The sequence below is a fragment of the Callospermophilus lateralis genome, chromosome 10, assembly GCF_048772815.1.
Source record: "Callospermophilus lateralis isolate mCalLat2 chromosome 10, mCalLat2.hap1, whole genome shotgun sequence".
Classification (NCBI taxonomy): Eukaryota; Metazoa; Chordata; class Mammalia; order Rodentia; family Sciuridae; genus Callospermophilus; species Callospermophilus lateralis.
The window spans coordinates 26,966,822-26,979,581 of NC_135314.1; the positions used below are offsets into that span (position 1 = coordinate 26,966,822).

The window sequence follows — 12,760 nt, forward strand, 5'->3', positions numbered from 1 at the left end:
ATACTCCTAAATACCCTTGTGTATCAACCTCAAGTTCTCCCTGGTCCATCTGACTCTTATCCTCACAATAAGAAAAATGTATATTTTTAATCATTGCTGCTGATTTTTTTCTTTTTTTTGAAATGTAACTTCGAATATGTAACTATTTCTCTCCAATTCCCAAAGTTTTCCACTTGCTTTTTCAAATATGGTCTCCAACATGTCTCCAAACTACCTTACCATCTCTGGTTCCCTTCTGCCCTTATAGCAGCTGAGGATCACTCAAACTGACACCCTCATTCTTGCCAAAATACCTTTCTGCCTCTTATATACTCTGTTCTGTCACCTCAATGTAAAAAAAATTCCATATATCTTCTTAGTATCACTTTAAAATCCATGTATTCTTTAGAAGTCACATTAATACCTCAACCAAATATGACCTTCCTGCCCTGAATCCTCATAGAGCTTTCTTTTATATCTATATAGCACTGATTGCTTACCATGCAGTTTGATTGTGAACCTGACCTATATTCATTAGGCTTTAATTCCTTAACAGACTTTCCTATTGATTTTCACATCACTCCCAACACTCACACATAGAGTGATACCTAATCAGAACTTTTGAATGCTGCATGGCTTAATATATAAGTCTCAGTGTTCAGCTGTACAATGGTGACAATGGCATCTTTCTAGATAATTACTGCCAAGACTAAATGAGATAAATATGCAAGTTATTGTTGTGAGCCATGTAGCTGACACTGACAAGCTTTGGTATACTCTCTCAAATGTGGTAAATTGGAAATATATGCATTTGGTTACTTCCATATATTTGAAAATTATGGCTTTATTTTGAGATATCATGATGCCATATGCTTATGTTTGAATTAACTTTGAGTCAGTATAAAAAGAGAAAAGCAAATAGACATTTCTTTTTTACCTTGAATTAATCCCAATAATCCGTAGATATTAAGTTTATTGCTTCTTATTTGCTTCCATTCTGTGAAATCATTCAAGTGTTTTGCTTCTTTTGCCCAGAAACTAAGCCATAGATTCTGTCCAATGCTCACCAAATTCTGTCCTAGGCAACTGGCTAATATCAGCCACACCCAGGGCCAGCCAAAGGCTTGGAGATACTTCAGGATGATTGAGAACTTCACCTAAGGTAAAATTGGTCTAAAATTAGATTGCTGAGAACACTAAAATGTGACATGCTAGCTTTGAATGTTTCATTACTGATCATTTATGATTAGTATCAATTACATAAATACCATGATAAAAAGCCTCAAAGTTGTAATTTAGAGTCAGTCAAGACAGATTCAAATTCTATTCTGGTGTTTCCTAAGCTTTGGAATGGTGATCAAATTAGTACCTTGTCTAACTCCAATATTACTCATCTGCAAATTAGAATAAGAACAAGCAGCCATCTTAAAGAACATCCCAAGCAAAAATAACAGTCCTGAATACTTAAAAGTGGTAAATTAATCTTAGTTACTATCATTAGTAAAAGACTATACATAACTTAATACAGGTAATCATTACTAAACACAAGTAATATATCCAACAATTCCATTTAATTTAATTTTTACAAAATATTACATATAAATTAAATGGTAAATGTAGCATTTATTAATAATGAAATATAACATTTTATATTTGGATGATTAATAATATATGTTCTTCTGATTCTTACCCCACCAACAGGGATCTTTTCTTTTTTCATCGAGAACTGTTTTCCATGGTCCATTGAAGGTCTGGTAAACCAAGACAATGTTTAGTTTTTAGGTTTTAGATAACTTAACATTTTTTAAAAATATGCACTCTGAACCACTTTTTACATTTTTTTCTTCTACTTCCTTATCTTAATAGCAATCTGAATTGCCTTGATGATGACATTGGTCCTTCAGTCTTATCCAAAGGAAGGTGTTTCTTTCTTATTCCTCATATAGTTCAGGGTCAGGGCATGTTGTCTGCTTTTTTATTTCTTCTAAATAGTTATTTTTCAAAACTGAATCAAGTCACTGGGTGTATTGTACCCTACCACTCCTTCTTGACTCACTTCCTGGTATCAGAAGGCTCCCCAAATCCATATTCTTTCCACCTTGTTCTTCCACCATCCTGGTAAAATCATAGTGTCCATGAACAACTAAGTCAAACTCAGCCCTTTCCCAACCTCATGACCTTCATAGTTTCAGTTCCTTCATCTTTATTTTACTTTGATCATTACATTTCATGACTTTAAATCATAAATTGTATTATATAGAATCAACTCACCTCTAAAAACCCAAGTCTAAATATTTCAATCTGTGGTCATAACCTTTTCTATTTCAGTTGTAAATTTAGTTACTTCCATCACACCAAGATTTACAATTCCCAAATCCACTTTTCTATAATGTTTTCCCTATTCGATGATCAATAATCCTAGTTTACCTGGGATTTCCCTGGTTTTAGCATTGATTATTTCACATTTAAATAAAAATCAATCAAAAGAAAAACTATGCCCTCTCACTAATTCCTTCATTACCCTGCATATCCTCCATGATTTAATTTTATCCTAACTTTGATAATATGTTAAACTCCCAGACCTGGTTTCTTTCCCTTAAACCTCATCAGAACTCACTTATCAGTCCTCCTCACACCTACCCTGCAGAGTGCTGATTCAAAACATCATGTAACCCTGTAAATTGGTTCCACCATAAATGATGTCTTTCTTGCACTTGGGCTTCTAATACGACCAAAGAGTTTGCATCACTCTCAGAAAGAGGCCTTCTATCCTGCTTTATGAAGAAAATGGAAGCAGACAGGAGAACAACCACCAAACCTTTATAGGTATTTGCATTTCCACTCAGTCTTTTCTCATTTTCTCCTATAACAATCACAGAGATTTCCCTTGTTAGATCCAAGGATAACTCATGGCCGGAGTTCTACTCTGTCCCACTTTCTCAAAATACATTTATTAATTATAGAGTTTCTATACTTTCCTCCTAAAGAGTCTCCTGATAGTATTTGTTAAAAACACAGATTGTGACATTTCTCCTCCAGAAATCTGTCATTTAACAAACAATTCAAGAGATTCTCATCTTAAGGCAAGTCGGAAAAACGACTGTACTCTCTTTTCTAATCATCACCTTCTCCCTTTATACTGATGCCTTACCATCAGCCTACAGAGAACATGTGCTTCTCATTTTGAAACCAGTAACATCACCAAAAAACAAACAAACAAACAAACAAACAAACAAAAAACCACTCCAAACTATGTGTTCACTCCTTACCATTGCACATCCCACTTCTTGATTTCCTTTTGTTGCCAAATATTTTCCTGCCCAACCACCTTTTCCTCCTCAAACCTTCTGGAATCTTCCTAAAACAATTTTCAGCATGGGTGAGAGCCAACTACTTATGACTTTATCTACTCCACACTTCTGAAAATTACCATGAGAAATTCATTGGGTACTTTGACCACTTCTTTGTTTGAGGGACTCTTCTCTTTCTGCTGTATGTTCCTCGTACCTCTCTGGAGCACTATTAGTTTCTCTTCAAGCTCCTTTCTCTGCTTTCTCTTTAATGTTTATATTCCCGGGGCTCAGTTCTAGCCATTATTTTCTTTGGCTAATCCACACCTCCTAAACAATCTCATCCACTCTCATAATTTTAATGACCCTCTTTCTCGTGGATAACTCTCATATTGGTATATTAAGTCCACATCACTTTTCTGAGCTCCGGTTTCATGTCAAACTCCTACTTGCCACATAATTTATTTCTTTGCATTTCTCATACATACCCTAAAATGAACTAATTATTTTTCTGCCTTCTCCCAAATTTTTTGACTTTGCAAAGAGTTGCAGTACAACTTCTATCTCAATCATGGGACATTTCCAACCATTCCCAAGTACTTGTCAATTGCATCTTCAAATTATCTCTGAAATTATATTATTAGGGAAGTATTTGGTAAATGTCAAAAAACGTAAAGAAGATTAAGGAGAAAGGAGGCAGAGAAAGGAGAAGGAAGAGAAACAGGAAGATAAGAGGAAGAGAATGAAGAAGAAGTGAAAGTAGAGGAGGAGGAAGGGAAAGGGAAAAAAGAGGAGGAGGAAGAAGGGAGATAGAGAAGAAAAAAGATTCATAGTCCTATATTTCAGATAATCTGTGCTAAAATGTTTGTGAATATTGTTGTAGTTTCTATATGTGTAGTATGATAACATACATGTTCTAAAACTGGTCTTTATTTTTTTTGAATTTGTATATGGTCTTTGTAACTCAATATATGATGAATATTCAATAGCCTTCTATAACAGAATTGTATCTTATAAAAGCATCATATTTTATAATATGATAATATAATATTATTTTACAATTCTACCATAATGTGGTATAACAGGCAATACTTATTCTGGTTGTTATTTTCTCCTGATGTAATTATTGCTAAAATGAGCTTTTTTAAAAAAATAAAAAAGATTGTCCCTTGTAATAAATTCTATATGTAGAAGCATAGGTATGCTAAGTTCTAAGTCCTTTGATATATTTGATATTAATATGACCTCTAGAAATAATGGAACTGATTACACACCCATAAGCAGATCATGAGAAGCTTCTGTTTCTCCTTATTTTTTTGTTTTATTTATCAGAATAAGAAATGCCTTATTTGATCAGTTTGTTGGTTCTTCCTTTCCTGCCTTTGGCACTAACATCAAGAAGCATTTTGTCCTCTGTAGATCAGCTTCGCCATCAGAGAAAGACACACTCTTTTAGAGACACTTGCTTTGGAATAGCTCCTGGTATATGATTTGGGTTAATTACTGTCATCATCCTTCAAACCCTTGGCATGGCTTCTGTTTGAATAAGCAAATTTAGCATTGGTGCCAAGCCAAAAAAATTAATTCTTAATGTAGCTGGACATAAAATGCTATGAAATCCAACTATTAAAAGGGAATTAAAGCTTTCTAATTAGACATAACTAACAAAGACCAATAATTTATTGGACACTATACAGAAGGGTATTGCTTTTCTAAACTAAAATGTTTTTCATTATTTTTCCACACAAAAAAAAATATTGTATTTGGTTTTGGCCACTTTGTTGTCAATGACAGGTTTTGTTTGAGTCTTTTTCAAGAACAAATTACTTAATGTTGGTATAGAAGTTTTTAAAATGTGTCTTTTTCTGTCCTTCAGAAAAACCTCAGAAAATTTGGCACAATACTCATCTATGTATTTTTGTATAAAAGATAAAATTCACATATTAAAACCATTATACCTGATTAGACACACAATTGCAAAGGATAGAGTATGTATGAGAAGATCGGTGATTAAGAAAGATCGGCTGGAGAGCCAGGAGGGGGCAGTCTAGATACTAAGATTACATTCAGTTTTATTTTATTCAGAGTAGGTAGTACCAGAGAGTTAAGGAAGTAATTAAAATATACTATATAAATTTAGATAGAAAAAGAAAAAATATGGAAATAGTTAAAGATACTTTAACCCTGATTAGAAAATGGGACCAAAATTATTAATTAACTCATTCTTAAATTTTGAAGGGGGAAATTTTCAGACATTATTCCCTTTAACCCTCTTTCTTTTCCTTATTCCTAAAAGATAGTTAACCACATTTACCATGAACCTCTCCTCAAGGAAAACTCTTTGTATTTTATATCAATTGATCCCATTGGGGAGAGGCTTGAACTGTTGACAAGTTCCTTCCTGCTGTATCTTCCAATCCTGGTCCATGTTAGTTGTCCCTGTTCCATATTGGGAATAATCCAGTAATTCTGGACAGTAAAAAACTAGGCTAAAAAGTCAAGAAAGTTCTCTTCGTGTAATTTTGTTTATCAAAGAGTAGATTAAAAATAAAGGGAGAATAGAAAATAAAATGGAAAAAAAATAAACCATGGAGCCAAAAACTTATATTAAATTAAATTAAAACTGATGTCTTGAATAAAGATAAAAATATATTAAATAAAAGATAATCAATTCATTATTTGTTTGAAATTTCTTGCTTGAAAAAATAAGAAAAATCAGCACTGGGTGAAGGGCGGAATTCAAGAAAATTTTTTTTAATATTTGTTTCTTTATTTATTTTTTTGTGGACAAATATGTTTATTTTACTTTCCATGTGATGTTGAGGATCGAACCCAACGCCCTGCGCTTTCCAGGGAAGCACGTTACCGCTTGAGCCACATCCCCAGCCCAGGAAGGGATTCAAGAACTTGAAATAGAGTTTGGAACCAATTAGTTTTATCATAGTCCTTAAAAGTTAAGCTTGACTCTGGGTAATGTTAAGAATATGATGCACTGAAACTAATGTAATCTTCCCAATATAGTTTTCACTGAAAAGAAATTAGGAGTCAGTTTCAGAAGTCTGACTCCAGTTTGAGCCTCTGAAACTTAGAAATACATAGAAACCAATTTGTAAACAAATCTTTATTGGGATTTGTGTTCTTTGTTCAATGAAGAAAAGGGTAAATAGTTCCAAGAGTGGTTGACAGAACTTCAAGGGGTTCAGTTTTTATATAATGATCAACAATGAGTTTTGAAAATAAGAAAATTGATTTTAGAGGGAAGGTTCTGACTGAAAGTGCAAAAATATTTATTGGTTTTTAAGTTTCAAGCTTTGTCAAGCTACTTAGCGAGTGCATGATGAGACTATACCTAGATGGAAACTTTATAATTTAGAGAATATATGAGCCCTAGCACACAACTTTCAGAGTCTCTTTCAACACTTCTACATTGTTTTTTTCTAGGACTTCCTTTAAAAAATGATCCTTGGGGCTAGGGTTGTGGCTCAGCGGTAGAGCGCTTGCCTAGCACATGTTAGGCACTGGGTTCGATCCTCAACACCACATAAAAATAAATAAATAAAGGTACTGTGTCCATCTACAACTAAAAAAAGTTATTTTTAAAAAATGTTACTTAAATGAAAGATACTAAGTTATGATGTCCAAAAATATGAAATAAATGATGGATTAGAAGATCTGTGGTATTCTTTCGGTTTCTAGCAATTTATTCATTCATTTGACATATATTTATTAAGCACTGATTTATATGCTATTCAGTGTTCTAGTTGATGACAATACAATAATGAACACACACAAAAAACTTCCTGCCCTGATAAGACTTACAACTATAGACAGAAGCAAGAAAAAATAAATAAAAGTAAATCAGGACATTTTCCAGGGTGCTGAAGGTTAATAAGATTTATGAAAAAAATTAAAGTGGGAAGGAAGTGGGAAGTATTGTTATATGAAATAGGGTATCGAAGCAAGTTTTCATCGATGTTGAGCAAAGACCAAAAGAACATGGGTGAGGAAGCCATATGGTTATATGGGAAACTACACTTTAAGCAACAGAGCAGGAAGTGCAAGGGTATGAAGGTAGGGGCATGCGGGGGCTGTTTCAGGAACGGAGATTCTGTATTTCTGGAACAAAACACTGAGAGGTTCTGAGACCAGAAAGGCAGACAGGTCCAGGTCTCTGTACAGCTGTACAGTTCATTGTAAAAGATCTGGCATTTTCAGAAATGGTAATCCTCTGTAAATTTAAAGCCGAAGAATGATATGATCTGACTTATACTGGCAGAGGAAACAATCTGGATGGTACATTGCTAACAGCCTGTATGTTGGGGCAGGGATGGCAGCAGAAAATCCTGAAAGATGGCAATTATAATAATCCAGGTGAGAAATGATAGTGATTAGACAAAGGTGGCAGCTGTAAAATGAGGAATAGTGTCTGAATTCTGGATTACTGGGTATATTTTTAAGGTAGGGCTGCTGGGATTTGATGATGGATTCAGTATCACATAAGAGAGGTCAAGGATAACTACCCTATATATATATATTATTTTTCCTGAGCAACTGTAAGAAAGGCATTGTCATTAGCTGAGATCAAGAAAGTTGCATATGGGGCAAATTGTATATGGTATGGGAAAATCAGAAATTCTTATTTGGATTTATAAGTTGGAGGTGTTATTTAGACATTAAAGGCAGGCTGAGAGCATCAGCTGGTCATCCAACTCTAAAGTTCAGAGAAGAGAATCAGACTAGAGATTTTTTTTTTTTTTTAAATTGGAGGTGCTAGTGTATCAAAGGTATTTAAAGTCACGGGACTAGATGACAACCCCATAGATTGACAACACTAAGAGAGCCCATAAAGAGAATGATTCCGTTGACCTATCCAGTCAGCTAAATCTGGGACATATGCAAAGCTCCAACCTGCCACATCTGCATTATACACACGTCCTTTGGCATATCCAATCCTTCTAAAAAACAATGTCATTCATCTGGGTCAAATTCTAGAAAATTCTGACCTACTGGATACTGCAATGCTTGCTTCCCTGGAATCTATCTCAATGCTCCCTATAACTCTAGTCACTTATTTTTTTAATCTCCTTGTTCCTATTATTTCATTTTTATCATTCAGCTTCCAGTTTGGGCAACTTCTGATAGAAATTTTAAGGGACAGAATTTATTAGGTTAATTTGCTTCAGTCATTGATCATTTTAGTTATGTACAAAAAGCAAAAGCAAAAACAAAGACAAATAAACCCACTTAAAATATAATAAAATCTAATCATTGACAAAGTTATTTTATTCCTCCCATCCGTTCTCTCTCTTCTTTCATGTTTTCTTCCCTTCTTTGCTTTATTCTTTGCTTTTGTTTTTAAAACAGGTTATTTGGATCCTACACTTAGTCACTATTTATAGGTCACATACTCTGGACCAATAATCATCCCAGACCACTGTGGAATTTTTATGTCCAAAGATTATCTTCACATTCACATCATTATAGTGTATAAATGCTATGAAATGGGGATGGTTTTGACATCAGTCTAATTAAATTAGCTTTCTACTACCGGACTTTGGCTAGAAATAGCTGCAAGTCTAATGAGCATATGTTTCCAAAATGAAGTCACATCCATCTCACTTAAAAAATTAAACACATTCATCTAACAACTTAGAGCTTCAAGTTGGAAACAACAAAGCATTTTATATTTATTTTAATGTGAGGATCCTTTTTATAAGCTGAATCTTAAATACTAAAAAAGTAATTAATCAGTCCACATTTCCAAACAGCCTGGAATTCTGATACTTACTTGTTTTCTTGTTCCAGGATTTGGTCTTTCAGTACATTTCTGGAGTTGATTGCACTCACTTGCTTTAAAGCAGGACCTGGAGAGGAAGAGGGTGAGTGCTTTTATGTCCATATAAGCAAACAATTCATTAAATAGAACTAAGATGAAAGACCACACAGATTGGCTCCCAAGGTCTACAGGGAGCCTTTTCATTTTACTCATTATTTCCATTTCACCTAATATGTTTTGCAATTTTTAAAAATAAATTTAAGACTCCATAATCAAAAACCCTAGAGAGAAAGTTTGGTTTTCTTTTTCTTTTTTTCTTTTCTTTTTTTTTTTTTTTTTTTTGAGGGGGTGCTAACTTATTTTGGATCTTTTATAGAAGAACCAAGTATTTGCCAGAGGAATCCAACTCCCAACTGTAGCCTTTAAAAGAACAATAAAACTCCACCAATCCTTATGTATGAGTGTGATTACTGTAAAGATTCGAGAAAAACAGATGGTAAATCCTCCAAATCTGTCATCTGCTGATATGTTACCAATACCAATAGTCACTTCCCATGCAGCAGACACTATTCTAAGGGATATGTATCTAAAAATTTTTTTCATCTTCACAGCTACCCTAAAGGGAAGCTCCTATAGCTGTCCTTGTTTTACAGCTTAAAAAGACCATGGCCCAGAGGGGTGATGCAGGTCACATACCTATAACTAAAAGAGAATGAAGTTCAAGTAACTGTTAGTGAATTTGCTGGTAAACCCCTCAGAGGTAGCATAACAGATTTTGTCACACCTCCCCCCCACACACACACACACATACACAGCATTATGATACTTAAACTCCTTAAATTTCCAATCTCTAAAAGAAAAGAAATAGACTTGGAGGTCTTCAAGGTCAGTATGTAAATTCTATGCTTTGTTATTTATAGAAGTAAGGGCCTAGCCCAGCAGGAAAGAATATGATTTATCTCGACTACCTCTATAAACACAGGATCCCCAGGCTTAAAGAATGACAATTCAGCTTGAAGATGTTTCAGCCTTTCTTCCCAATGTGCATTATCATTCTTATATCTTCTAATAAAGATACTTAAATTTATATATTTACAGTTTCTAGTGTGTATCACATGCATCATATATACTAAGTTCCAAACAAGCTGATAAGGTAAAAAGAACTGGGAAAGTTACTTGTAGTTAGTTTGCAAGACGGAAAATAAAACCGAGAGAGGATAAGCAACTTGCCTGAAACCCAGATTTGTCAGAAAGACACAGAGAGGGGTGCAAGCTACACAAGGAAGGGCCTTCGGCCCTGTCTTTTCACACTAAGTCAGTGTCTTGTGCTTATTCCAACATGTTGATATATGTTTAAGAATTTCTAGGCTCTCTGGCATAAAACAGAGGCTACATTGGATTCTCTTCCAATCTGTCTTAATTTAAGCAAGATACCTAATCTCTTTGTATAATAAAGATCATTCAGCCTTAGGAGGTTTTTTAGGGATTAAGTCAATGCAAAACACATGAATATACTAATATAGTTAATAATCAAGATATACCAACTTTCACCAGTATCATTAGTATGCACAAGAATTAACCAAGACTAGACTTGTAAAAATGTAAAATATATTCTCTTACATCTTTCATCATACGCCAACTTCTCATAATCCCTATAAAGTGAGATGCATAGATTTTTCAGAGCTAAATCTTTTTTTTTTTCCTATACTGAGGATTGAACTCAGGGGCACTCAACAACTGAACCACGTCCCCAGCCCTACTTTTTTTAAAATTTGTTTTAATTAGTTACACATGACAATACAATGATCTTGACATATCATACATTTGAATCAGATAGGGTATAATTTCTCATTTTTCTGGGTGTACAGGGTGCAGAATCACATTGATTATAAAGTCACATATATACATACAGCAATAATAATATCTATTTTATTCTGCTGTCCTTCCTTTCCCCCCTTCCCTTCCTCTCCCCTCCCATCACTTCTCTCTACCCCATCTAATGTGACCCACTTCTTTTTTTTTTCTTTTTCCTCACATCGTCATACATGTATTCTGTATAACTATGAGGGTCTCCTTTCATCTTCTGTGCAATTCCCCTTCTCCCTCCCTTTCCCTCCCACCTGTCTTCCTTATTTAGTGATAATCTTCTTCTCATGCTCTTCCTCCCTACCCCATTTTGAATCACACCCCTTATATCAGAGAAGACATTCTGCATTTGTTTTTTAGGGATTGGCTAACTTCACTTATCATAATCTGCTTTAATGTCATCCATTTCCCTGCAAATGCCATGATCTTGTTATTTTTTAGTGCTGAGTAATATTCTATTGTGTATATATGCCACATTTTTTTTTTTATCCATTCATCCATTGAAGGGCATCTAGGTTGGTTCCACCGTCTAGCTATTGTGAATTGTGCTGCTATAAACATTGATGTGCCCAGCCCTACTTTTTTTTTGTATTTAATTTAGAGACAGGATCTCACTGAGTTGCTTAGTGCCTGGACATTGCTGGGATGGCTTTCAACTCATGATCCTCCTGTTTCAGCCTTTCAAGTCTCTGGGATTACAGGTGTGCGCCACTGCACCCGGCTGCTAGATGAAATCTTAAAGATCTAATATATCTCCAAACTCAATTTACACTAAACAGTCTTTTTACTGTTTACTTACTATATTATCTGTTACCAACTTCAGCAATGAAAATGAGAATGTTCTAGAAAAAATAAAGTGTGAGTCACAAGCAGTCTCTTGAGTGTATGGGGGGGGAGAGAGAGACAGAGAGAGAGAGAGGGAGGAAGGAAGAAAGAGACAAAGAGAGAGAGAGAAAGGAAGGAAGGAAGGAAGGAAGGAAGGAAGGAAGGAAGAAGGAAGGAAGGAAGAAATTAAGTAGGTAGGTAGGAAAGAGAACACACATTGTTCAGTTTCACATCAGCCACCAGGAAAAACAGCTAGTTCAAGGCCTATATTTCACAAATAGGAAGAACCAAAAGAGTTCATTCCTGTGAAGACCAACATAGTGTTTCAGTGCAAGGACTAAATCTGAAGAGCTCCTGACTTCAGACCACTGTATTTCGCCACAATGTTGTGCTAACTTATACCCCAATTATAATGTCATATAACTTAATTTAAAATGAAGAATTATGTATCATTTAAAGGAATTTCTGAATAGGTTCAAAACCAAAAATGGTGAATTATAATAGATGAATGACAGATCACAGGGTGATTTTAAAACTGGGGATCACATTTCTCAAACTGTACTCCCTGTCAAATAGTTCTCTTCTCCTAAATCTTGGCCAAAAAAGCCCTCAGATAGAATTTGACTTTTCCTTATCACTTATGCAAATAAATCTTCACAGACAGGCCTATATCTAACATCTGTGTGAACCAAAGCAAGAGTTCAAATGAAGGTCCACATACCCTCTAATCATTTTAAAGTTATAGATAGAGCTAGCAGACTCTTAAATAAGCTCTACTGCTTACCATAACAAATATGCCTCCCCAAACACTTGGAAGAAAAGGTCAGGGGAGATGTTTGAATTCTTGACACTTTTCCCTACTCTGTACATAGCAGTCTTTGGTGAGGTAGTTCCTTAGCTCTCAATCTTTCCCACCCCAGTTCCATCCTAAAACAGGAGAACTGCACACATGTTCAGTCCACGTGTTCAGGCTCTACCCATCACCACCATTCCCAGGGGGGAAAAATTCTCAGGTCAAAAAGTT

General features: G+C 34.8%; 1 protein-coding gene across 1 annotated transcript in view; it reads right to left on the reverse strand.

The window, feature by feature from the left end:
* LOC143407775 (multidrug resistance-associated protein 1-like) overlaps positions 1-12,760 on the reverse strand; it is an 89,427-nt gene that overhangs the window by 23,201 nt on the left and 53,466 nt on the right. Inside the window, exons 16-18 of the mRNA XM_077110388.1 lie at positions 9,058-9,133; positions 1,670-1,730; positions 917-1,136 (exon numbers count right to left, since the gene is read on the reverse strand). Of these exons, the coding sequence (XP_076966503.1) occupies positions 917-1,136; positions 1,670-1,730; positions 9,058-9,133 (357 nt within the window). The remainder of the gene's footprint in view (positions 1-916; positions 1,137-1,669; positions 1,731-9,057; positions 9,134-12,760) is intronic.